Source organism: Mauremys reevesii, linkage group 1 (assembly GCF_016161935.1).
Source record: "Mauremys reevesii isolate NIE-2019 linkage group 1, ASM1616193v1, whole genome shotgun sequence".
NCBI classification, from domain to species: domain Eukaryota; kingdom Metazoa; phylum Chordata; order Testudines; family Geoemydidae; genus Mauremys; species Mauremys reevesii.
Window position 1 is genome coordinate 182,611,619 of NC_052623.1, and position 27,435 is coordinate 182,639,053.

Sequence of the window (27,435 nt, forward strand, 5' to 3'; positions counted from 1 at the left end):
AAAAAAACATTATGAGGACTATTTAATTTCTTGTCTGAATCTCTCAAAGCTAAACACCTCTCAATGGAGTACAGAAAAAATATCAAAGAGATGTCACAAACTATTGCAATGTCATATCCTTCCTTTATCAACTGTTCAACCCTTTCCAATAGTTCTGCAACTTACATTCAGATTGCCTCCACGTGTGCCTTTGAACGTTCATATTGGCACACTTGCCTGCTAAAGTGGAAAAACGTTTGAGACCCCAATTCTATAGTTTGCAAATGAAGATGAAGAAGCAAAAGAAATAGAACAAGGAGGCAAGAGTTGAACCGTACATCAACCAAGACCATTCATGTAACTTCCCATTAGGAGTTTTGACAAAGAACCGTAATTTTAATACTTGCTTTCCTTTGGGTTTGCTAGGTGAAAAAATTGTGTTCTAAATTAACAATGGGAACATTTTCTACTCTAAGATAGCTAACAGAATCTGTCACTTGTGTGGCCAAGTAGCCATATCTGCCTTGTCAAAGTCAAAATTCTGCCCCATTCTTTCAATAATCAAACCACTTTCAGTGTCCACATCCATAACAATCATACTGACAACCAAAAGGCAAATTTTGTCCTTGAATCAGAGACTCCAGGGTCCAACAATTCAAGACCAACCTCTGTGTTGGAATCAACAAGCCTGAAAAACCCTAATCAAAGTCCTCATGAGCTAAGGATGGCTCAGAGTGCGAATAGTGGAACGATCCACAGATTGTTCACAGGAACATAGTTGAACTTTGCATGTTTTAAGAAACTTTGTAGACCACTTGCACTTTTCTGATCTTTATCATTGGCCTAGTGCAGCCTGCACTTTTGAGCGCTACTCTTGTGCTTCTAGGTATTCATGGCAGAAATCCCAGTTGAATTCAATAAGAATTTACCCACCAAGTGCTTCACAAATGAATTGCTAGGTTTGAAATTACTGTGGTAGTGGATGAAAGATGTATCTCTGTGAAACTCTGGGAGAAATCAGGTGAAAGGTCATAATAGGTTAGTGAACTGTGCTTGAAGTATGTGTGTGGGTTGGGGGGAGCACTAAGAATGCAGACCCCCTTCCAGTTGATTTTTTTTAAGGTAGAAATGAGTCACTGAGACCCACACACAGCTTCTAACAAAGCTGTTGCCTCACAGAGCTCCCTGGGCTCCTGCTGCCTCATACAGCTGCCCAGGTTCAGTTCCACTCTCCCACAGGCAGGCACTGCCCACTCCTTGGCCCATTCATCAACACAGGGCGAGTGCAGCGCAGCAGTAGGAAGCTTCACTGCACCCCTGTTCCCAGACAGACCCTCCCCTGTTTTGGTGTGGCTGTCAATGAATCACCATTTGATCCCCTCTCTTTTCACAGCCCTGCCATGTGCCACAATATAATCTGGGTAGAAAGTGATTCTTGAAACCTGTGAGGAAAAAAACTCCCTATCAACTGCTAAATGTTGCACTAGAGAGTAGAAACAAATGATGTGTAGCCATTAGCAAGATAAAAGTATCATTCCGGAAACGCTGAAGTCCGCTAACATGATATTAAATAAAGAGACATGACAAAAATTCAAAATTCAGAGAAACAGACAAAACAAAAAATCAAAATCAAACTGCTACTCTGGATTCTTGTTTTCAAGAAATACCATTAATCTTAAATTCCAATCCAGGCTTTAGTCTCCAGCTCCAGGTGAGTTTATTTTCCAGTGTTTTGCTATTTTTCATTACTTTTCTGATATAATGATTTCAAGTTGCAAAGAAGAGTCATTCTGCCTGTTTACCCAAGTATCCAAACCAAATAATTTGTGACAGTCTCTCAACATTTTTTGTCTAGTCCTACATAGGAGTTTGGGTGACATCCAACCAATTTGATGTCAGTTCCATGCTTTTGCACATTGCAGATTTCAGTTCTTGGCAGAAGCCTGACTAGAGGTAATTTAAGTGTATTAGGACCAAAAAAGAGAGAAGTACACTTCTGGGTCAAGGAAACCAAAGAACTGAAAAATTATTTTTGAAGTACTGTGCTTTGGATTAGACTTTTCATATGACCAGAAGCATCACTGGAGATTTGGTAAAGCAAAACTATCCAAACAAGCTGAAATAAGCAAAAATGAAGCAGCTAGAACTAAAAAAAAAAAAAAGGTGGTGGGGGGTTAAGGAATCAAAGCAATCCAAACAAGGGAGCTCTAATCATTCACATCTGTTCCAGGCTTCAACAGTCACCCCTCTTCCCCCCTATTTTTTATTTTACATTTTTCTTCTTTTCATTATTAGACATATTTGCCAACTCAGCACAATGATTGTTGAAGTTTTTTTAAACATATTTTTAAAGTTAGTGTCATTTTTACTTTACAAGAATAAATAATAAAAAGTAGGATATGCAATAAAGCTTCAGTTAGTAGATATCGGAGATTTCCATTTTAAGTGACAACATGTGGTCACTGCTGTCAGCAAGTGACAAGGAATAACGAAAATGCCAAGAACATTCAAATATATACAGTCTACTCTTGCTCAAGAAAAAATATGCAAAAATCCCTTCCAGAAGGAATGGACTTTGCTGTTTGGAAAGGCAATGTGGTGAGTTGATTTTGGTTGATTCCGTTTACAGCAGATATAACTTAAATATAACTACTGCTCTTGAATAACTTACCTGCTATCTCTCTCTAGTTCAGTATAAATGGAAATACATTTTCCTCCTTAAAAAAAAAAAGAGCTAAATCGAGCACATGCTTAAGTAATCTCCTGAATCAGGACCTATGCTTGTAGGACTCCTAAGTCACTAACAGAGATTACAGGACTAAATCATTCAGCACAATTTGATGACCTAGTAGTTTGACCAAACTACTTCCAAACAGCAGATTTATTTACACAAACACAAATCAGATTCCGCTTACTGTATTTATTCATTGTTTCAAACCACATATTGAAGATTAATGAAATACTATCTTCAAAATAATAAATTCACAAATCAGTAACATAATATGGATAGATATTTGAAAGTCAATCTTTTTTCTTCTTTTACCTAGCAAAACCTACACTGCAGCCATTCAGAGGTCCAGCTACTGCAGAATGCAGCTGCCCATTCTGTATGGCAGGGCATCTTGTCGAGAGCACATTACATCTCTGCTCTGCATTTGTTCCAGGATGCAGTTAAAGGTGGGGTTTTTTTAACCTAAAAAGCCCTTTACAGACTGGTTTGTGGCTCCCTTAAACATTGCCCCTCTTCTCATTGCTTTTACTCAAAAATTGATATAGGATTGGGTGCCTGATCCAATATTCCCTAACAGGAATTGGGAAGGGCATTCTCCATGGAAGGATTTAGAGTCCAAAACTCACACCTGCTCTTGTACAACACAAAGCTCAGTTTTCTGACCTTCTCGGCCTGTTGCAAAATCCCCCTATTTACTCAAGGTTTTCCTGGAGGGGAGGGATGGATTGAGAAAGGAGATTTTTTTTTTTTTTCATTTGTAAGTGATAGGGCAGGCAGAATTCTTTCAGTATGAAGATTTTTGTCAATGTATTTTTTTTCCTGTGCCAGCAATGCCCCTCTTCCATGTACATTGGCCAAACCGGACAGTCTCTATGCAAAAGAATAAATGGACACAAATCTGACATCAGGAATTGTAGCATTCAAAAAACAGCATTGGAGAACACTTCAACCTCTCTGGTCACTCAGTAACAGATATAAGTGGCAATTTTGCAACAGAAAATCTTCAAAAACAGACTCCAACGAGAAACTGCTGAACTTGAATTAATATGAAAACTAGATACCATTAACGTAGGCTTGAATAGAGACCGGGAATGGCTGAATCATTATACAGATTGAATCTATTTCCCCATGTTAAGTATCCTCATACCTCTTGTCAACTGTCTGAAATGGGCCATCTTGATCATCACTACAAACGTTTTTTTCTCCTACTAATAATAGCTTATCTTAGTTAATTAGCCTCTTAGAGTTGATATGGCTACTTCCACCTTTTCATGTTCTCTGTCTATATATCTCTCCTTACTATATGTTCCATTCTATGCAGCTGAAGAAGTGGGCTGTAATCCACGAAAGCTTATGCTCAAATAAATTTGTTGGTCTCTAAGGTGCCACAAGTACTCCTGTTCTTTTTGCAGATACAGACTAACATGGCTGCTACTCTGAAACCTTTTTAAACACTGTAATTTTAAATGTACCTAGGAGATATACAATAGATATGTGATATGAATGGAAATAAAGACCTCAGTTTAGGGTTCTATATTTCTCCTGCAAATCTAATGATGCTATATAATATACCTGTAAGCATGCTACACAGGCAAATAGAGCCACATTCTAGATTCAGATAATATATAACAGTCTTGGATACAGAAAATAGCAGTATTACCTTTATCCTGTTTCTCTCTCAGATTTGCTAACATGCTGGTCCACACATTTATTTGCTTCCTTGGAAGTAGAAAATACATTGGGCGTTCTTATTAACACTAGTCTTCAGCCTGACTGTATATAATATAAACAAAGTCTCTTTTCAATTTCCTGAATTTTCCAACAATTGCTAAACAATCCTCTCTTTTTCAGTAAGAGAGAATAATTTTTTTAACAAGCAATTTAGTTCGTGACATATTAAATCACTTTTGCTTCTGGCCATTCACAAAATACAATCCTGAATGCTCTGAGTATCACAAGTAACCCAGGCTGAGAGAACAACCATCAGTTTTTTTCAACTTCATAAGAGAGGGAATCCTCTTCCAGACTCCAATTTTATCATTTCAGATTGTCCCTGAGTTTCAAAAGTCTCAATAAGCCCCTTTAACAAGAAAATCCTAATATCCTCTACTCTCAAGTCCTATCCAGTTCTCAAAGATCAGATTCTAACATATTTTATTTGTTACATAATCTAATCCAAGCTGCAGGCATTTATTTTCTTTTTCTATCTAGGTTATCAGTTCATGACCAGGGACAAAAGAAATCTGTGGAGAACTGTGGCTCAGTTTAGGAGCCTTCAAATTCTTTCATATAGGCAAAGTATATGCAAGAGAACTTACTCTCTCCCCATTCTTCTTTGCTCTACTTTTATATTTTAATCCTATATATCACTGAAAAACAAAGTGTTCAAAATACGTATGAACAAATAGCGTGTTTTTTTTATGGATTCCAAGGCCAGAAGGGGGCTATTGTGATCATCTAGACTGACCTCATGTATAACATGGGTGATAGAACTTCCCCAAAATAATTCTTAGGGTGTATAAATTTAGGGGAAAAAATTCAATCTTGATTTAAAATATGTCAGTGATGGAGAATCCACCATAACCCTTGGTAAACTACTTTTGTTACTGCTGGACCAAATACAGGAATATGGGGGGGAAATGCAATATACCGGATGTTACAAAATACAAATGTCTAGCCCACTTTAGATGGCAGCTACATAGTCACTGCTTTTATTCCTCTATTTTTTTTAAGAAAGATAAAGTATCTTAATCACCCAGAAATCACAGGAATATGCAATCACTAAAACCTGTAGCCTACGTAATGCATATAACTAACCAAAAATGAAGAAGTGACACATAAATCCAGCCACACCGAATAAGTGATTTACTGGTTAACGATGTTAGTTGCTAAGTAGTCATAATTGTTCTTCTCTTATAACACTGAATTATGATACATGGAGGAAGTTCACACTTTTCTTAAAGCTGCAGTTTCAGTTTCTTTGAATGCAGACTTGGAAAAACAATGAGTCACATTGTTAAGGCATATCTTTGCAACCAGAGTTCCTAGGAGGTCAATTTTGTTTTAAATGAAAAATTAGACCTTGTCAGATTCAGTAAAAATCTGCAGGGAATACCCCGAAATTCACACAGTTCATGAACTTTCCATGCTGATGCACGTTGTCCTGCATCATGAGGCTCCCCTCATCTAGTTCTACATGGCAATATTCATCTTGGAGATCCATGGTGAAATGTATCATGTTTCTGGTTATTCTCTTTAATCACCTAGTGAAGGTTTCTTTAATGTGATTTATAATATCTGAAATTTTATTCAACAACCTGTTGATTAAGCTCAGAGTGAACAATGGAGCACTTAAATATGGTGGCAATTCTTTCTACTGAGAAAGATTGAGAAATAATATCCAAGACTGATTGGCACATTTTTTAACAGGTACATAAGTACTGCAAGAAAGTTACCTTGCCCTCCACAAAACTGTCAAAGAAAGTTGACCATAAGAATCAGGAGAAAACTTAAAAAGGCAAACCAGCAAGGGGAGAACATTATTATTATTGGCTCGGATTCTGAACCCTTTAGCTTCTTCAAAAATCCCAACCATTACTTTTAGCTGCATTGTAGCAGCACCTACAGGCTCTAATCAGGATTGAGTCTACTTGAGGTAAATACTATAGAAATGTGGAAGAAAAGTCAACTCTGCCCTGAAGAGCTTAAGTCTAATTTGAGACAAGACATAACAAGTGGGTCTGACAAACAAACAGAAAGGGGAGACAGGAAGAGGAAAATGAATATCAGACCACACAAGCATTAAGGTAGTTATTACCCAAACTGATGGCACAAAATGAGAGATAATGACGACTCTGAACTGGAGCTTTAGCAGTGTGGACAGAAAGATGATGTCAGATCTTGGAAACATTATGGAAGATGTAGTAGCGGGATTTGAAACATCCTCCTCTACCTTCAGTGTTATTGTTTGGTCCCAAACTATTTTCCAGTCTTTAAATTCCTCTACATTGCGTGACAGGTTAACAGCCATAACCTTGGTAATATTTTCAGCAGAAGCAACTGAAAATAAGGGCTGGTCTACACTAAGGGGAAAAATCGATATAAGATACGCAACTTCAGCTACGTGAATAACGTAGCTGAAGTCGAAGTATCTTATATCGATAACTTACCCGTCCTCACGGCGCGGGATCGATGTCCGGGGCTCTCCATATCGACGCCGCCACCGCCGTTCGGGGCAGTGGAGTTCCGGAATCGATAGAAGCGCGTTCGGGGATCGATATATCGCGTCTAGATGAGACGCGATATATCGATCCCTGAAAAATCGATCACTACCCGCCGATACGGCGGGTAGTGTAGACGTAGCCTAAGTGTAAGAAGTGTAAATCATTAACAGAACTCCTCCTGATCCTCAAGGAAAGTAGACAATAAAAGTATCGATCAGCAGAGGAAGGAAGATGGGGAGAGGAGAGAGGGGCAGCCCTTTCAGGAAGTATATGTGAGGGGGACTTAGGAGGAAGGAAACTGGTGAGGCAGGGAAGAGAAGACTGGCACCAGGAGAACAGGAAATGGCTGTATATCTGCAACTGATGCCTGCCCTTTAAGCCCTTCTGAAAATAATAATAATAATAATAATAATAATAAAAATAAGATGAAATAAAATACTTGCCTGTGATTTCCTTTTACCCATTCTTTTATTTGTTAATATACTTAGGACTTAAACCCACAAGCACTTCTGCATGTGAACATTTTCATTATTCAGTGAGTAAGCATTTGCAGGATCAGACCACTGAGATACAAGTTCTTCAGACTGGGGGCTGGTCTCTAAACCACATTACACGTTTCTAGGCATTAATAGATTCAAAGATTCACAGATTTCATGGCCAGAAGTAACCACTGTCATCTAATCTGACCTCCTCCATAACACCGGCAATAAAACTTCCCGAAAATAATTTCTAAAGAAATGAATAAAAATATAGGAGGGAGGGGGAGAAAGAACCAACAGGAGAGAGTGTGAAGGAAAGGAGATATGTACATACACAGCATAAATACAAAATTGCACCCTGATAGTGTTTTAGAAACTTAGCCTAAGAGAACACTCCGTATCAGAAACCTAGCACATAACAGGTTAAAAGCATTACTCCCAAAACAGACAATCACAAACTCTACTCCATCAATTTATTTCCTCCTCCTTGATGCACCTTTCCTGACTGCAATTTATCTTTTGAAGGAAAGATTCCTCTGGATACAGATGGGATTAATTTCTGCCTTTTCTACCCCCAGTTCCCTACATTAGAAACGGATCTATTTTTACTGATATGCACAATGTTTTCTTGTTGTTGTTATGACAAAGATCACCATAGGATCCAGCTACTTCATATAGTTTTGTTCCTGTGAAAGCAATGATGCTGTGAATAGTCAAAAAAATTATTAACAGGTCCCTTTTTCAGTAATCTAATTAATTAACAGGAACACTGTGGCAAACAAACAAAATATTTCTGAGTGGATGGTAGCTTTGACGGGGTCATTCATTCCACAGCAGCATATTTTGGCATACTGTCAAGATTTCATAACTCGGTTATGGAAAAATAATATTTTTCAAAACACACAGAATGTTTCGTCCCCCTGATATGCTATTGAAAGGTCAGATAAAAACAACAGAGAATTCAAGCTACAACTTATCTAAAACAAGAGTTTAAGTCATTCAAAAATGTTTATGTTACAAGAGAGCCACACACAAAGGGGATGAAAACCTGTACGCATTATTGATCCCGTAACTTTGATCTTAAAAGCTGGGAATCTTGAACAAAGAAAGATGAATGCCACCTCAAAGTTTTTCTTTCAAAAACTCAAATGAGGATGATTCAGGATAAATGATAGACAAGAGTTAATATGAAAGGGGAAAAACTGGATTCATAGTATTGCACCCAAATTTCAATAAAAAAGCTCTGCTTTTTTAAATCAATTGCAAAGGTATTTTAACATGCTACCATCCCCTTTCATGTACATATAAAGGAATTCTTCATATTAAATTTTTCATGTTCAGTGTTTCCTCTTTTTTCCACCATCCACATTCTTATTTCATGTGAACAATTAGGGGGTGTTTCTGAGGCTTGGGCTAGGGGTTGTGGGAAATGAACAGAGGCTGGAAAATCCTGAACTCCAATCCTGGATCTGAAACAGGATCTGTTTGGGGGCTTGTGCTACCAAGTAAACTCTCTCCATACATTTTACCATATGAAAAACAGTGATAATAAGACTCACCTCTACTTTACTGTGATTTAGCGAGGTTTAATAAATTAAGGAGGAACCGCTACTGAAAGAAAAGGCAACCTAATGGGTAACAGAGTTTATCTGTAAGGAAACTGGGACCAAACTAATTAAATAATTTGTAATTCACAGTTTTAGTTATTTTGGTGCAAGTCTGTGTGGACAGTCTTAGTTCAGAATAAAAATGCTCTATTTTGATGTAAATGGAACTGTTTTGTTAACAAAAAGAAACATGGGCCAGTGCTGAAGGCTTTGACTCAAGAGACTTGGGTTTGATACCCTACTCTTCCACTGACTTCCTGTGTTACCTTGGGTAGTCACTTAGTCTCCTGGGCATAGTTTGGGGGGAGGGCAAGGACACTGTCCCCCAAACTGCAAGCCTCAGGCAGGCACAGTATGTGCGCTCACACACATGTAGCCCCATTGGCCTCACTGGAACTGCCCGCCCAAATATAGAAGTCAAACTATGCCTATGCTTAGTCTCTCTGTTCTTTGGCTCCCCAGTTGTAAACAGGGATAACAGCACTTCCCTACCCACAGGGATAGGACAGGGGTGAGGATTTTAGTTATAAGATGATCGGGTGTGTTCAAATCCTGGTGCTTACATAGTTTCTCCTACAATCACAAGGAATGTTTGTGAAGACAAACTTTGGAACAGGAAATTTTATTTTAAAAGTGTTCAGAAAGTGAAACCACAGCTATTTACCTAGCTGTATTTAAGTTTAGCTGTTAGGCTCTCCAATGGTACAGGAAGGATTTTTGATTTCCAATAAGTCCCCTATGCAGTTTTGCTCTGACACCATGACAAACATTTTTAGATGCAACAGATTAAATTAAAGATCAACATTTGCCCCACACATTAGATTTGCAATTCAGAAGACACAAACATGGATTAACCAGATTTATAAGCATCTGCTTTTATACAACTGAGTAAGGAACACACTTTAGGGAAATCATGATTAGCTTTAATACTGTGAGAAAATTGCTTTTGGACAGATTTCTTTATAAAGTAAACAAAATGTTTAGACTGTGATTCTTCACACAGCACAAGGAAAATGTGTACAGTGATCAGCCTACACAGAGGCTGACCTGAGCCAGAAACTGCAGAGCCCAATACACTTGTGGTCAATGAGGATGTCTGTTTTAATAATTTATCACTGATAGCTCAGTCTACCCTTATCTTTTTTTGTATTTGCTCCATTTACTGTACTTCATGACTTGATAAACTTGTATTTTTATTTTACTGTAATACATATTTACTCACTACACAAATGGACAAAATTATGCAAAGGTTACTAACAACAATTTTTATTGTGTTACCTAAATAAATGTATCAATTTCCTTAATTCTGTCAGGACAAAAGAATATTTTCTGTTTATTGTGTTCTTCATGAAGTTGTACCTTAACCTGGATCTCGTTTAACTGTGGGGGTTTGTTTTTTTTCCAAAAATTAGATTTAAATGAAGCAGTGCAAATACCAACTCCACAGAAACTTAACTACAGGGCTGTAGGATGTCTCAATCTTTTGCCTCTGATTTTGTCTCAGGAGTCAAGCTACTGCCTATGTTCCTTTTGACCTTTCATTGTCCACAAACCTCGTATCAGTTGCTGGCTGGGAAGTCTCACTCTAACAAGTCCAGGAATGGCACTGTTGGTATTGAAGAGAAAGAATTCTTTAGATTCTGGAGGAATGTAATAAAGTGGATCGTTTCACGGATCAAGACTTTTCTGGAGGTGGTCCATTTGGGTAACATGAACCAACCCATAAACCAAAAGAAGTGTGATTTTTTGACTGTTTATATCTTATCACTTAGCACATAAAAAGACTTCAAAAATTCAGATGCTTCAGCAATATTTCCCACTTCTAGTTCTCTTAAAATGGCAAGAGATTTAAGCTATTAAGTTCTGAAGATTTGACAGAAGATTTGACAGAAACTTAACTATGGAGCCGCTAGTACCAGCACTTCTATAAGTTCTCAAGTTCATAAGTTTTATACATACACACACACATATTCACCTATTTTACCCTTTGGCTTCCATGTGCCTGCAATTTCACTGTGTTTACAAGTGGCAGGTAACCCCAATCTTCTGAAGTTTAATGGGTGACATTTTAACGGGTGAAATGAAAGTTGGGCCATTGACTTCAGTGGATCCAGGACTTCACTCAACATGTGTGGAAGCACAAATATAAAATGCCAGGTAAGAAGCGGCCAATTAAACCTGACAAATGTGCTTTCAAATGTTGCTTTCAAACCTATTCTTTCACCCTTATTTTGGTATTTCTATTCTTCGATGAAATAATGCTACATAAGGAATTTCAGTTTATCTATACTTCACTAAATTAAGTTTTCCAAATCTTTTACTTCTCTCCTTTCGCATGCTGTCCATTCCTGGTCCCATTCTCTTTGTCTCCGAAATACCATTAAAAAAAAAGAAAATATCCATTATTACTGCAAATCTGCTAAGACATACAACTGAATGTGTATTTTTTCCTTCTTGTCAAGACTCCTTTACAGCTGTTTAGAAATGGGAATCTGAATTATAATGTAGTTTCAACCTCTTGTCTGTATGAGAAAGATGCCATGTTATTAATAGTGCTGATTAAGACAATGCCTGGCAAATAGGATGTAAATTCATTCAGTGGAGTTTGCCATCTCAGCAACATTAATTTATACCTCTGAATACAAAATGAGCATTTCAGCACAAGGCAGTACTGTAGCTGAATCAAGTTTATTCCTAGACCTACATCAAATCCTGTTTCTTGTTTGTTTGTTTTTAGAAAAAAGCTAACTGAAAATATAAAATGAGTCCGTGAGGTGGAGTGATGGAAGAACGCTAGTTAAATAGGCACAGTATATAATCATCACAAAGCAAAAACAAACTTGCATGCTATTCCTCCACAACAAGCACAGATTTAAGACCATCAAAAATACAGATGGTGTTGCCAATTAATGCATGTTTCCTTTGTTCTGGGTGTGTCTTTGTTCTCACAGGTGGGTGAACAGCAATTTTAAAGTGCAACAAGAAAATGCACCACATTAAAGAACACCGGAAATTCCTACAACAGAATGAATGGTAGCAGTAGACAATACGCGCTTAGAATGCATTTCACAGAGAGACCTAATATTGCTTTAATCATCTGCTTACCTAAATTCAATAGACTTTACACAGCAAGGAAATGCAAACACACATTTTAAGTTAAGGGGATTTCTTTTGAAACAAATAATAAATACGGGGCTAGATTCACAAAGAAACCTAGGTGCGCTGACACTAAGTGTCGCCACACCTAACTTTCAGGCTCCTGGAAAAACACTGCAATTCACAAAGCCTTAGTTAGGTGCCTAGACTCCCTATACCATGATTGGAGAGAGATAGGTGCCTTAGAATGGGATTCACTAAAGCAGGGGTTCTCAGAACAATTTTTCGGGTGGCCTCCGAGTGTGTCCACCATCCCGCACTGAGCCGAAGCCCACTGAAAAACACACACACTGGCCCCATCCATCTGCAGAGGTGCTGCCCAGAGCCCCCAGGAGGCTGCAGGCTGTAGCTGCTATTCTCCTTCTGGCAGGGCTAGCAAACAGCAAGGCAGCCAGGAGCATCAGCTGGGCGCCGCAAGGAGGGGCCACTGCTTTGCCACTCCCCCACCCCCATTTCCACCCAGGAAGCTGTAGTGGCTGTAGAAAAAATACCCTGGTAGCCGCATGCAGACATGGTGACCACATTTGAGAAACGCTGCACTAAAGCCAGCACGCTAGGTGGCTTGTCCCCTAAGCTAATCAATGGGAGGTGCCAAGTGCTTCTCCACTCCCAACCCTTCACCATTTTGTGTAAACTCATCTACAGGGGCTCATCTAGAGTAGACAAAGCCTGAACACACTTACCAGATTGGGCCTTGTAGACGAATCAGTCACAGGAATACCTATCTTCCCTCCCCAGTTAGGTTATCACTCTGGGAGGTGGATGTCAGGAACCTGGCCTGGCGCAGCAGTGCACAGGCTCAGAGGCAGAAACATAGGGATCTTTAAACGCAATTATTTTCTGCACCTAAATGATTTGGCTGCAGCTGACGGGTTGGTTGTGAATCCCGAGTCTGGGATTCAGGCACTTAAAGTAGCAGTTAGACATACACGTCCTTTTGTGAATCTAGCCCAGATTTCTATAAAGTATTTTTAATTTTATAGTTATGTGGTTGAAAACACACCCATCATTGTACACAGCTGTTTCTTGGTTTGTAAATCTATGCTACTAAATAGTGAAGCTTTGTTTTGCCCCTAGGAAGGAAAACAAAACCAAACAATTTAGATCTCAAAATGTAGCAGTCATTTTGAACCTTAGCTACTGCGTTTTTGTGTGTTCATTTCCTACAGTGGTCATTTCAGCAGGTGATTAAGGTATAAACAGTATATCTCCAGTGTTTTACATCAGCTTAACACTTGTAATTCACATAATGCAGAGAAGATCTTATAAGAAGTACATTTTCAGATGTTGCTATTTCCAACCATAGAGAGCGATGTCTTGGATCACCATGTTGGCAGCATATAAATGATTTCTGAATTCTTTATGCATTAGCATTACGAAAAGCCAGTTAGGCACAATTGTTTATGGTTTTGCATGTCAAAATTAAAAGAATGATAGCTTTCTGATTTGCTTTTACCATACTTGAGACTAACTCGTGCACTGCATGCTTCAGCCTACATAAGCATATGAAAACACTTCTAATGAGAAGAGAGCTTACCTCCAGAAAGCAGAATAAGCTATCATCTCCCTAAAGAAATGTGATTTTGTCTCAAACGCCTTATTACACTTTCTAATCCATTCCATAACTCTGCTGTGGGAAGTATAGCAGAGACATTTCAAAGGAATTTAATAAATGGTTCACCTACACTACTAATGGTTCACCTTTACCACTGAAGTATTAGTTAGCTTGAAAGAAAACACTATGGAGCATAGATACCAATAGTAATCAAAAGACAATGATTATGTGACAATGGAAAATGTGATCAATTTTATTTTCACAAGCTACAGATTGCAACATAACTCTCAAATGGACACGGTTAGACATTTTCTTTAGATTTTTTTTTTTGACAAAAATATCTTTTTCTGAAAACTGAAATTTTCCCCAGGAAAATTTGAGTTTTGTTGAAAATTTTCAATTTTCCACTGCGGAAATCAAAATGGCAGCTCCCTGACTGTCCACCCGCAGAGACTGAAACTATCTAGGAGGGCTACCATGGTGAGGTCACTTAAGTGCCAGCCTCCCACCTCTGGCAGCCAGAGAGGTACAGAACCCAGCGACTCAGCCTCCCCACCTTCCCACAACTCTAGCACCCAGAGAAGCAGAGAGATGGGGAACTTAACCTCTCCGGCACCCAGACTAGAAGAGTCATGTCAGACTCACTTTGCACGTTCCCTTCTCATGAAAAATATTGTGATTTTGAAATTTAATCCCAGTTTGGAATGAAAATTGTTTGTAAAAATGCAACATTTTTCTTAGGAAGGGATTTTCATTCTCTGGCCAGCTCTCCTCTCAAGCAGGGGGATGGAGTGTGTTGCACATAATCATTCTAACAAATAGAAATGCAGAGCACACAGTTAGACAGTATAAGTCTGAAGTTAGACAAGATACATTTCCAGCTTTGTGCAAATGGGATGCATCCTCTGCAACATTTAGGGAAGGCAACAGAGGGGCAGGAAGACAGAGGGGTTGAAGGTCTGCAGCTCAACACAATGATAATGGATAGATTAGTGTTGTTTGCTGAGGAATGATGTGAATGGAAAAGGGAAAGGATAAGTATTCTCAAACATCAGGTTTTTACACTTACTGTAATTCGTTCATCTTTGTCATCCAGTGGGGACCCATCTTTTTTCCATGAAATAGTGGGTTCTGGATGGCCTCTTGGGGGTTGGCATTCCATCACAGCAGGTTCACCCACAGCTACCATTACATCAGAAGGGTTCTGTCTGAAGTCATCTCGTAATACTGAAAGGGTGAAGACAAAAAAGTCATTACTGACACATCAGTGCACACCAGACAACCAAAATCTTTGGCTTCTAATCGCCACTTTAACAAGTCATTGTTTTTGTTAGGACTTTGAACAATTAACACAGATATTTTCTCTTTGTGGACTTCGAAACAGTGTCACAATTTTTTACATAGAAATTCACCCAGGTTACATCTGTTTTCAGAGGCAGGATACGTCATTTTTATTTGTCTAAAATGGCAATTCAAGGACATGCACCTGATGAAGTGGGTATTCACCCACGAAAGCTTATGCTCCAATACTTCTGTTAGTCTATAAGGTGCCATGGGACTCTTTGTCCCCAATTCAAGGACTGATATTCTAGAGCAGCTCATTATCTCCTCTCCAACTCCCAACAACTTTTATGATGGTAAACCTTCAGTAAGTTCAGTTGCTTCTACTGCCACCTCTTCTCTTCTTTGCCCCTCATAACACCCTGATTATTTTTATTTGAATTTCCACCAGTCAGAACTAAGTTATGGAAGCACCAAAATGTCTATCAGCATGGTGTGAAAGCTAAATGTGTACCATGGGCTGAATGTAGCAAGGAGGAGTTTGGAAGCTAATTAGTATACACTCTTAAAATCCTACATAACCCAAAACCTTCCATACACACTAGATGCACAGTGTAATGGACATGGGCTTGATACTGTTACTGCTGAAGTCAATGAGAATTTTTGGCCATTGTTTTAATGGGAGGTGAATCTGGACCTCTGCCACTTTTCATTTTAGAACCTGCTTCTTTTTCCACCTCTCCAAAGAAAAGACCATAAAGGCAATAGAAACAAAAAGCTAACAATTTTTAAATTAAAACTAACTTATAGCCCTTAATAACAACAAAGTATGTAAATGCAGAAAAGTTAATTTGCTACACCAAAGTTCTATTACATAAGAAGATAAGAACGACCAGCAGGAGCTTTTTTGCCACCCTAGGCAGTGGAAGGTCCCACCCCCAAAATGCCACCCCCGATAGTCAGTGGAAGGTCCTGTCCCCGAAATGCTGCCCCCGACAGAGGCAGCGGATGGTCTGGCTGCCGCAGTCACCCCCCCTCCCAAATGTTAGCGCCCTAGGCGACAGCCTAGGCCACTTAATGGGTTGCGCCTGCCCTGACGACCAGACTGTGTCGGATCAAAGGTCCATCTAGCCCAGTATTCTGTGCTCTGACAGTGCCCAATGCCAGGTGCCCCAGAGGAAATTAACAGAACAGGTAATCATCAAATGATCTGTCCCCTGTCGCCCATTCCCCAGCTTTTGCCAAATGGAGGCTAGGGGCACCATCCCTGTCCATCCTGGCTAATAGCCATCGATCGACCTATCCTCCATGAATTTATCTAGTTTTTTTTTTTGTTATAGTCTTGGCCTTGACATCCTCTGGCAAAGAGTTCCACAGGTTGATCATGCATCGTGCGAAGAAATACATCCTTTTGTTTGTTTTAAACTTGCTGCCTATTAATTACATTTGGTGACCCCTAGTTCTTGTGTTATGAGGAGGAGTAAATAACACTTCTTTATTTACTTTCTCCACACCGGTCATGATTGTATAGACCTCTATCATACCTCCTCTTTAGTCATCTCTTTTCCAAGCTGAAAAGTCCCAATCTTTTTAATCTCTCCTCATACCCCTAATTATTTTTGTTGCTCTTTTCTGAACTTTTTCCAATTCCAATATGTCTTTTTTGAGTGGACATAATACAAGAGCTGTACTGAGCATCTGAGTATGGAGCCTCTTCTTAGTTCCCAAGATTACATCACTACTATAAAGTGAAGAGATAGTTAAAAGCATGTGCTGTAAAATTAAAAAAAAATCAAGTGAAATGATCTAAACAAACCTTAAGTGCTTCTCAAGTCTGGAGAAGCTCATAAATCTAAGATGAAAACCTATTAGACAGTACCTTGGATGTTTTTTAGCACCTTTGAAGCAACAAAGAAGTCCAATACTTGCCTAATAAAAGCAAATTACTTGAGTAATTTTGTACATTTGTTAGGCTTAGATCAGCTTTACAAGTGCAGTACCTTCTCTGTAAACTGAGACCTTTCCACAAATTAACCAACACATAATAAAATACCTTAGGAGGACATCAAAGGTCCAGGCCACAGAAACATCAAAATATTTTTTTTCCATTTGCTATGAATTATTTTGGCTCTAACATTACATAATGAAAAGCTAACAAAAAGTAATCCATTAAAGATTACTTCACAGATAGCGGTCACAATTATTTTTGCAGCTGTAAAGTAGACACATACTCCAGTTTTGCCTCAGGCCCTGGCAATCTTGCATAAAGTTATAAATTTAAAGACTTCGTCTCTTGCTGAAAAAGCAATTTTTCTTCACTGTCCTTTATAGTCAAGGCTCACTGTAAATTGAGAATACATTTCCTTTTGAAGATATATTAGCAATATACTTTATAATCCAGTACAGTATGTGCTTTCAGTTATCAAAGGGTCAAATTTAACCATGTGCATCTCATTTTCCAAGAACAAAATCGTTTTGGGAAAAAAATGGCAACTAAAACAGGGAGATCATTTTAATACATTAACATGTAGAATCTTTATGAAGAAAAACATGCTAGAATTTAAGAACCATTATTGGTGATTTTCATTCATATTGTATTTAACAAAATGTTGAAGTACAACAAACAACGACTGTGATCCTGTGTTCCTTGCACAGCAAGAAAACTCTCTTTGACTTCACTGGACTGCATGAGGCTCTCTGAAGTTACTTGTTGAATGTAATCAGTGACAGGAACAGCTTTGACAAGTCTAGTCTCAAGTCAAATCCAGAAATCTTGTATTTTGTAGTCAACAAAACAATTACACCTCCTGTATAGAATTTATCCTATGGCATAAGCAATAGAAAAATAATTAGGAATCACTTGAGGGTAATTTTTTATTGACAACCAACACAGTAAGTAGAGGCATAATACATTTGTGTAGGTCCTGAACAACATGTTCAGATACTCATCACCCGTTATTTTCTTCTCAAGCTTTACTCTGATTACTAGAGCTGGGCAAAAATCATTCTAAATGTTTTTTGTTTATTTGGTTTGGGGGTTTTTTGGTGAAAAATGTAGATCTGGAAACACTTTTGCAAATTCATGTCAGTTTCACCAAATTGTGTAAAAAATTTCAAAAAAATCAAAATGTTTCATTTTGACATTTTCCAAAAAAAATGTTGCATTTTTTCAGTTTCAAATGACTTGTAATTTGGAAATTTACTTACATTACATTTGATGTAGTATTTTGGGTTAAATGAAACCTGAAAACCATTTCATTTGAACCATTTTTTTTTTGCTTTTTAGTTCATCAGAAATTTTGAAAAAAAATCTTTTCCAGTCAACCTGAATTTTTTTCCTGATTTTTTGAAACTGCCAGCCAACCAAAAAAAAAAAAAAGTTACTCACAGAGCTGTACTAAGCTCTACACTAAGCAGGAGGGTGTGGCGTTAATAGTACAAATGGTATGTAGGGTGCTCATACAATGAAACAAATCTGAGATTGCTTTCTGGACTGTAGACAACCTCCTCAAAACAAATTAAACAATAGTCCAATGGTTCCCAATCATAGTCCAGACTTCAAAACAACATTTGTCATCCCAGTGCTGGCCATTTGATTCAGATCTGAAGCGGCTAACACTCTACTCTCAAAGAACTAGAGCAAGCAGCCTTTACTGGCAGGTTTAATTAATGTCCCATAGCATAGTAATGCTTCATCATCAAATGGTCCATGCTGGTTGTTCAGAGGGCCATAACTGGTTCAGGATGCCCTGACCAACCAATATGTCCTGCCCCCCTCCCTCCCACCCTCCCACCCCCACACCAAGGGGCAGACAGTGGTTGGAATAAATTACAAAGGAGATGGGAGGCGTGAACCCTCAGAAAAGCTACTTGGTATGCAAATCCTCTACTCATAGTAAAAATCTCTCTTAACAACAACAACAACAACAGGATCCTAATTATTTCATCTCTTTCAAGGTGGACACTATAAAAAAGTTCCTTGTACTGTGGCAAAATCCACAATTTGATTTTAAATTATGAAAATATAAATCATAATCCACGTTCCTGATTAATATGATTTTGCTTTCCTTGTAAAGTCATCATCCTATGTTCCTACAAAAATAAAAGTCTGTTTTGGATTATTTAAGAATCATATGGCAATTTAACATGGAGAGTTTCTCTTCACTAAAATAACTGGTCACTCCCTTACCAATGCTTTTGAAAAGAAACAGGTCTCAGCTAACAAGCAGGTTTCCTCAGCTCAAACAAAAATGTGCTAACAGAAGCTTCACTATGTCCAAGCAATACAATTTTAAAAATCCATTACACTGCTTTGTGTCAACATGTCTTTTTTATAAATCTTGTCGTAGTATGAATTTGATGTTTAAAGTCTTCATTATTTTAATTTTTATTCTTGTAACATTAAAAACAATGCTTCATTTTACATTTTCCTCTGATAAAACTAAGGTATATCTGTGTATTACCAAAAGTAATTTCTCTTTGCCTCTTATGTGGAATGATAAAATACTACATGAAACAAAACTTCAGAAACAAGCATAATTTAATGGGAAAAATATTGAAAAATTAAGAAAATCTCTTTACTCTTAGAAGGTACTCTTAGCATGTACTCTTTACTCTTAGCATGTACGATGCTCAAAACTTTTAAACAGATAACTTCATTAAGAATGATTAATAATAATCAGGATTGAGAAAACCAGTAACAATTATTTATCCTGAATATTTTGAATCCGTTTTCAACTTTTCCACCAGCATCTTACATTTGTGAAAATTGCATCAGTATCTGAAATCATTCAAGGAACAATTTCTATAAAGAGTTATTCGTTTGTAGGTTTTTTATGAGCAGTCCATTGTGAGTAGTCAATATGTGATCTATCTTTGTTAGTTTAAGGACTTGTCTTCACAGCTAAAAAAGGCTGTTTTTCAGCTTAGGTAATGAATGAGTATTAGCTAACTGAAGTAAAAATCAGTGAAGATAAGGCACTTTAAGTTTTACTGGGAGGTAAACTTGCCAAGGTCAACCCCTGGCCAGGGTATAGGACTGTTTACGTCACAGCAAAACTAAAGTGCCTGGTCTTCACTGTGTTTTTACCTCTAGATTGCTAATGGACATTAATTACTTTGAGGTGAAAAACTCAGCTTTTTTAGCTGCAAGGACATTCCCTTAAACATTCTTTAGGTTGGAGAGCAATCACCGCTCTCTTACCCCATTTTCCCTTTTTAGAGGCCAGCAATGATCCTCACACCTACCTACCTACCGAATGTTTTGCTACGCTAATTTTCCAGCTTGCTGAACCCCAAAAGGTGGCATTTCTGACTGGGTTGAATACATTGTGACATCACTCTTGTCAGGTGCCACAGCACTTCAAATCAAATGCTGCACCTATTGGTGCCTCCAGAGTTCAGAATCTCAGTTCAGCAAGGGTATTGAAACATGCACATAACTTTAACACAAATTTTCGATGGGGCCGCTGAGCTAGACACATGTTTAGGTTCCTTGGTGAATCAGGCTGAAAGTTGTTGTCTGTTATTGCACTGCATGTCACTACAAATAAGGTGCAATGCATCAAAGGAATTCCCAAGACTATCAAAGTTGTGAGATCCCCAGTCACACGTTAGCACCTCTGAAACTCTGTATGTTGGCATAGGTAGGTCTAGAGCAGTTCACAATCTTAGATAGTAGTAACCTAAATTTAGTCACTTGTCCCCATTTTGACCAAAAGTTTGACATTCAAAAATCCAGGGAATGTCATATTTGAAACTAAATTACAAGGATAGCTTCCCTTCAGTAATAGAGAGCTAAAGGAAAAAATAAACTCCCTCAAAAACACAGGGAAATGAGAAGGGGTAAATCTTGAAACCTTTGGGCTGTATGGAAAAGAAAAAAAAATCTCATCGCAGGAAGTGACATTCTGAAGTATGTAGCAGTTGATTTTTTTTTCTCTTCACAGCAGTATAAATTGGGAGTGACTTCACTGAAGTTAATTGTGTGACATGGTTGTTAACATGGAATGGAAGGAAAAGGTTTGATTAATGATTCATTATTTTAAGGCCACTATAAGGACCATTATGATTACCTTGCATAACACATAATTTTACTTAGTGATTCTTCTTACGCCCAACACCTCTCGTTGAACTAGACTATGCCTTTAGACTATGCCATACAGTGTTGATTTTAAAAGCCCAATTGAAGAAAAAATTACCACATCACCTGGTAATCTGTTCCAGTGGTTAATTATCCTCAATATTATATATGTGCATCTTATTTCTAGTTTGAAGTTTTCTGACCTCATCTTCCAGCAGTTGGAAGCAGGACTAGAGAGCACTTAACTATCAGATATCTGATAAAGGTCTGTTTTCCAGACCACTCATCTTCTTGGACCCTATCCACACTTCAAAAAGAGGTTGAAAAACTGGACACCTGAATTCCATCCATGGTCTCATTGATACTGCCTACAGAGGTAATATCACCTGTTATATACATCTAAGGATTGTGGTAGACCTTTTTGCTACATCACTGCATTAGGAGCTTACATTGAGTTGGTTTGCAAAACCATTTCTTTCTCTGCAAGAGAATGCATTTTCTTTGGTTATAGAATATCAGTTTTTAAGCTAATGTTCACATCATCGAAGTTTTTAAAAACAAACATCTGACAGGTATTCAGACATATTAATTCTCTTAATATGAATTAGAAATATCATCATGCTGAATCTCTACTGCCAGCAGCAGAGTCAGCACCAAATCACTGTATAAGCTTAGTTGAACAAAGTCAAAGTTGAAACAAACAGTAGCAGCAAAAGACACCATATCATTCTTTTTTCATTTCTGCCACCACAATGGCCAACCAACTCAGTTTAAACAGTTGATTGATAAACACTTCACCCATGGTGTCTCAATGGAAGAAATTCAGAGTTAATGAATATAAGAAAACAGGAGTACTTGTGGCACCTTAAAGACTAACAAATTTATTTAAGCATGAGCTTTCGTGAGCTACGTGCATCCGAAGAAGTGAGCTGTAGCTCACGAAAGCTCATGCTTAAATAAATTTGTTAGTCTTTAAGGTGCCACAAGTACTCCTGTTTTTTTTGCGGATACAGACTAACACGGCTGCTACTCTGAAACCTGAATATAAGAAGAGTTTCAAATAGAGCTGTTATTTTCTTTCTAATTTGATGCTGAATGAACTTAGGAGCTGTCTTCTATAATTATATCCTTTTCCACTCCAGCCTTTCATACAACATGCAACATTTTATTTTTAAACTTTAAATTACACCACATTAAAATTCTGGTGGACATTATAATGTGCATATACTAAGATCACTTATTTTCTTAAACACTAGTAGTTTTTAAGTCTTTATAGACCTCAGTGTTGTGCTTCTATGTACTGTATTATTTCAGCTTTTTATATAGTTTGGGGAAATGGTACAATAGCTTTAATTGCTACTCACTTGAGAAATGTACCTACTTGCCCATTATTCAACAGAAGAATACATTTTCTTCACAGTGCAGATGCTCAAGGAACAAGTTTGTGGTTTAGCATACAAAAGAACTTGCTCTAGTATAGGTCAAATAACCCTTTACTCAATCAAAATGGAATCCAAATTGGGCAATCTCCTTAGAACTGTGGTGAAGTTTATTTAGCATAGAATGATGTAAAAACTCATAGTGTTTTAGGGTCTGTTATTAGCAATGTATAATACGAACAAATAACTAATTTTCTAGACAATCTAGCAGGACTACAGCATTTATAAATCAAAGCCAGATTTTTCAAAAGTGCCAGGGTACCTCATTTTTGGGGTGACCAACTTGAAACACCTGAATGGGATCTGGTTTGCTAAGGATGAGTGCTTATAAATTTATGAAAATCAGACTTCTTTAAGGTGACTCAAAGTCCGGTGACTCAAATCAGGCACTCCAAAACTCAGACATCCAAAATCATTACGCTTAAGAATACAAACCGTATTATTTATTGTTTTTATCAATCAGTATTGTTCATGGTTATCATAACTAGGTCATCATTTCCAATTAATAAAATTATTTCTTATTTTAAGTACCGGTAAAAAAAACATGCTTAAGTGATGGCAAATCTTCCCAGTTATTAGAGGCTATGACAGCTGGCAATTTTTTCAGTTCCCAAAAGGTTAATATAGCATAAAGTTAAATGCACACTGCTACTAATTTAAAATTGATTTGTAGGTATTTGGGTGAGGGCTAGAATACAAACAAATCATAGTATTACATGAAGAATGTCCTAAAGAAAAAGGTGAAGAGGAGTTCAGCACACTTGCTAATTTAAAACATACCTTGTCTATGCCATTGTAGAACAACCACGCTGAATACTTTGCGTATTCAGAGGGTACATACTCAACCTCACACTTAAAAAAATTACTCAGAGAGGACTTTTTAAGATTCTTGGGAGAAAGTTCCAGATGACAGAGACAAAACACAATAGTACCTAGTCAACCGACAGGTCAGTCTGGTCTTAGATATTACTTGAACATGGAGGCTTTGAGTTTGTCCAGACAGATTTTTAGACAAATAAGATGGTACTATCCCACTGTGTGGGAATCAAAATGTTTAAATCAATTATGATGAACTGGGAGCCAATTAAGTGGCCAAGTATAAGTCATATAAGGAGCAGATATAGCTCCTGTAAGACATATACCTGATGTGCTGAAAAAGACATATTGTAACAGTGGCAATCCTAATTAAACACTGATGTATCTGTGATGCCTGGGGCAAAGGACTGCATACAGAGACACATCCCTTAGGTCAATGACAAGAACAGAAAATAGATAAGTACAGTCCTGATTATTAACTTGATTGACTGAATCTAAAATGCAATTCCTTCCAGTACCACCAGTTTCCACATGGTATGATCTAGCATAGGAAAGACTGCCCTTACTTTGGCTTAATAGCTAGGGTTGCTATTTTTTTTCTTTTTGTAAAACTGGCAATTTACTTTATTTTACATAGCTTCTTTTGGAATTCTTGTACAGTTTGTATCTTTTTATAGTCAAAAGAGAACTTTTTTGATGTGACCATAAACAGACACGTTGACAAGAAGACCAATTTACACTTTTTTGGGAGGGTAAGGATTATGATGGTTTAAATAGTTGAAAGTAATTATTGAGCCGCAACAATGGGCCGTAAGCATAACCCATACAAAGAAGTGGAACAATTTTCAGCTGAAACTTGAAATGTCATGTGAATTCTCCTGTCTAGGAACAAGCAGGACTTGTATCTCCTCAGACAATTGAGAAAGTCAGGATTTCCACCCCCACAACCGAGGATCTTTGGGAATTGCTCAAAAAAGGACATTCGTCCTCTGAAATGTGGCTCAAGTACCTCCCACTGCCCCTCTCCACAGCATTGAGCCTGTAGGATCTCGGACACCAAATTCTTCACTAACTTCTAGATACCTTGGACTATCAGCCAAGTAGGAAGGGAGAGGAGAGAAAGAAGTCCAAGCTGGGAAGCATCTTAAGTTACTGCAGGCCTCTCCAGTCCTGCCGCCTCCATTAGATGGGGCTACCAAAGAACAAAGAGGGAAAAGGTGAAGAGAAATGCCACCAGGATGGCACTTCCACATTCCACAAGGCCAGTTCCATGAGTAAAGAGCACCTTCTGCGTGAGAAAGAGGAGTGATGAGGGCTCTCAACAGAAACATCATTGTATGTATGTATTTTGCGCTATTAATAAAAAGGAAAAAAAATCTCTTAGAACAAATGTGAGAAAACAACAGTGCCAAAGCCACTAAGAAAAAGGGAAAGTGAGGATTATCTATGCATTCTTAGGTATAGTTTGATACTTTGAGTTATTTTGTTTGCACATTAGTAGTTTAAGCAGCAGGTCTACTTATCAATACATGTGTGTATTTATCCTTTTACCCCGAAGGAGCTAAAAGTGTTATACAGAATTCTATTTATTTAAAACAATGAAACCCTGCATTAAAATCATGTTATGAAAGAACATTTAAGCATTCACAAGCAAGGAGATGACAAAATTAATGCTGCACTGGGCAACCCTAACTGCCCCCTTGCGCATATGCATTATGACACCATGCTGAGAAGCCCTACCCTCATGCACTAAATGCCTTCACAAAAATTTTCACTCTGCGGCCATTATAGCCTGGTACTTAAGTTAAGTGGGCAAATTTCAGTTGTTCATAATTCCACTAAATAAAAAGCAATTTATACCACCATGATCAATGCCACTTTTCCTGAAAGAGGACTGTTTCCATCTTATATTTTAACTCTATCTTCATTCTGGTGCTAAAGCAGTCCAAAAATATACTATATTTATTATTTTAAAGTATATTTTCACTGGCATATTCAGACAGCCAAAATACTTTCGCACAAACTTTCCCCATGTCATCTTTAGCCAGAGATCAAGCCTGAAATATCAATCAGAAAGTGGAAATATCAATCAGAAAGACACGTTAAGTGACTGGTCTGAAACCACCCGACATTTTAATGACAGAGCTAGGACTAGAATTCAGAAGTTCTTGGCATCTAGGACTATGTCAGACAACACTACTCAAAAATTTTGCTGAATTGTTACTTTCTCTTTTTAAAAGTTTAGTCTATTACAGGGGACTAATAATCCCACTAGAGTTTGGTTTCTTACCACAGCTGTAGACAATTTTAGAGGAAAATATTTTAGTTCTATAGCAGACTTTCAGTTCACATAAACAGGGAAGTCCAATTGCATGGACACATTTTCATTCTAATAGTAGTACTATCTTGTTTTTTGTCTTCTAAGTTAATAAAAAATGTACATTAACAATAATTGGCCAAAGAAAAATCCTTCAGTAAAAACAATTATACAAACTTGTGTCAAAGTCATTTATGTCAAATATGTCATGTACTTTTTAAACTTTTATACCAAGTTTAAAAAAAAGGAATTTGTCTAATTTCTTTTTCTTGCTGGTTTAGATAACAGTCAGTAAAAGATCTTCTAACTAACCTACATATGTACACACTAAAGAGATGGGCAAGCTATCAAACCATTGCAGTACTTATACAGAAATCTTTCTGTTTCATCCAAAACTCATATATGACATTGTATGATGCTAAGTACACAGGGCTAGACAGAGTCTGCAGAGAAAATGGAAAATATGTCTTTATACAGGTTTCAGAAAAGAGTGGAATAATTGTGCTAGAGAAAATAAAGCCTCCATGTAATGCAATTAACTGTTCTGAGTTAGATTCCAAATGGTCCAGAAGAATGTTTGTTCCACTCAGTCACATTCTAAAGTATGAATCTTTCATGTTTCTACGTATAGAAATAATGCTCAGTCTGATACATTTAATTTAGTATTGTCCAAAAATTGAAAAATATATGTGAACAGACATCTTCATGATTTACAACAAAAACCCTTAAATTTAAACCCAAATCATCTCGAAAGGAGATTAATTGGAGGCATTACTAACAGGGCCGCCGGGGGGGGGGGGGGTCAGGGACGGGGCAAGTGGGGCAATTTGTCCCAGGTCCCGGGCCCTGCAGGAGCCCTGGGAGCCCTGGCCGGCGGTGGTCAGGGACCTAGGCGGCATTTCCGCAGCAGAGGGCCCTTCTGTCACTCTGGGTCTTCGGCGGCATTTCGGCGGCGGAGGGCCCTTCAGTGCTGGCGAAGATGCAGAGCGACTGAAGGGCCCCCCGCCACCGAAATGCTGTCAAAGACCTGGACTGCCGCTGGGTGAGTACAAGCGCCGCAGCCAGGGCCAGTGCTACCATTAAGGCAAACTAGGCGGTTGCCTAGGGCGTCAAGATTTGGGGGCACCAAAAAGCGGTGCCCCCAATTTTTTCTTACAGCGTTCCTCCCCGAGCGCGTGGTCGCTGCTCCACTTCTCCCGCCTCCCAGACTTGCAGTGCCAATCAGCTGTTTGGCGCTGCAAGCCTGGGAGGAGAATTAGAGCGGGGGCAGCGTGCTCGGGGAGAAGGCGGAGCAGAGGTGAGTTGGGGTGGGGAGGTGCCGCACGGCTCCCCAGGGCGGGAGCTGTACTGGGGGGAACCTCAGGGCAGGAGGGAGCTGCCACGGGGGAGGCATCTCAAGACGGAAGGGGGGGCGCGGAGCTGCCGCAGGGCGGGGGGGGGGCACAAGCTGGAAGTTTCGCCTAGGGCACGAAACTTCCTTGCACAGGCCCTGGCCGCAGCTCCCCCGCTTTGCCCCAGACCCCCTAAATCCTCTGGGAGGCCCTGATTACTAATTATAAGGATCAGTGTATTATATTGCAACAAGCAGTGAAGTCACTAGCTGCAACAAGAAGAAACTGTGCTATGATGCATTGGACATCAGCAAACTCACCAAGTCTGAATTTAGAATTGTAACCAGCTCACATTTATATCCTTTGGTAAATGGTACAGGAGAATAAAACCGTAAGGAAAAGTTCTACTCCTGCTGGATTTTTATTCTGGCCTCCATTG

The 27,435-nt window shown here is 38.4% G+C and overlaps 1 protein-coding gene across 20 annotated transcripts in view; it reads right to left on the minus strand.

The window, feature by feature from the left end:
* ROBO1 (roundabout guidance receptor 1) overlaps positions 1-27,435 on the minus strand; it is a 1,025,913-nt gene that overhangs the window by 141,624 nt on the left and 856,854 nt on the right. For all 20 annotated transcript variants that reach the window (XM_039532354.1, XM_039532376.1, XM_039532316.1 and 17 more), the window contains one exon: positions 14,800-14,957. In XM_039532354.1, the coding sequence (XP_039388288.1) occupies positions 14,800-14,957 (158 nt within the window). The remainder of the gene's footprint in view (positions 1-14,799; positions 14,958-27,435) is intronic.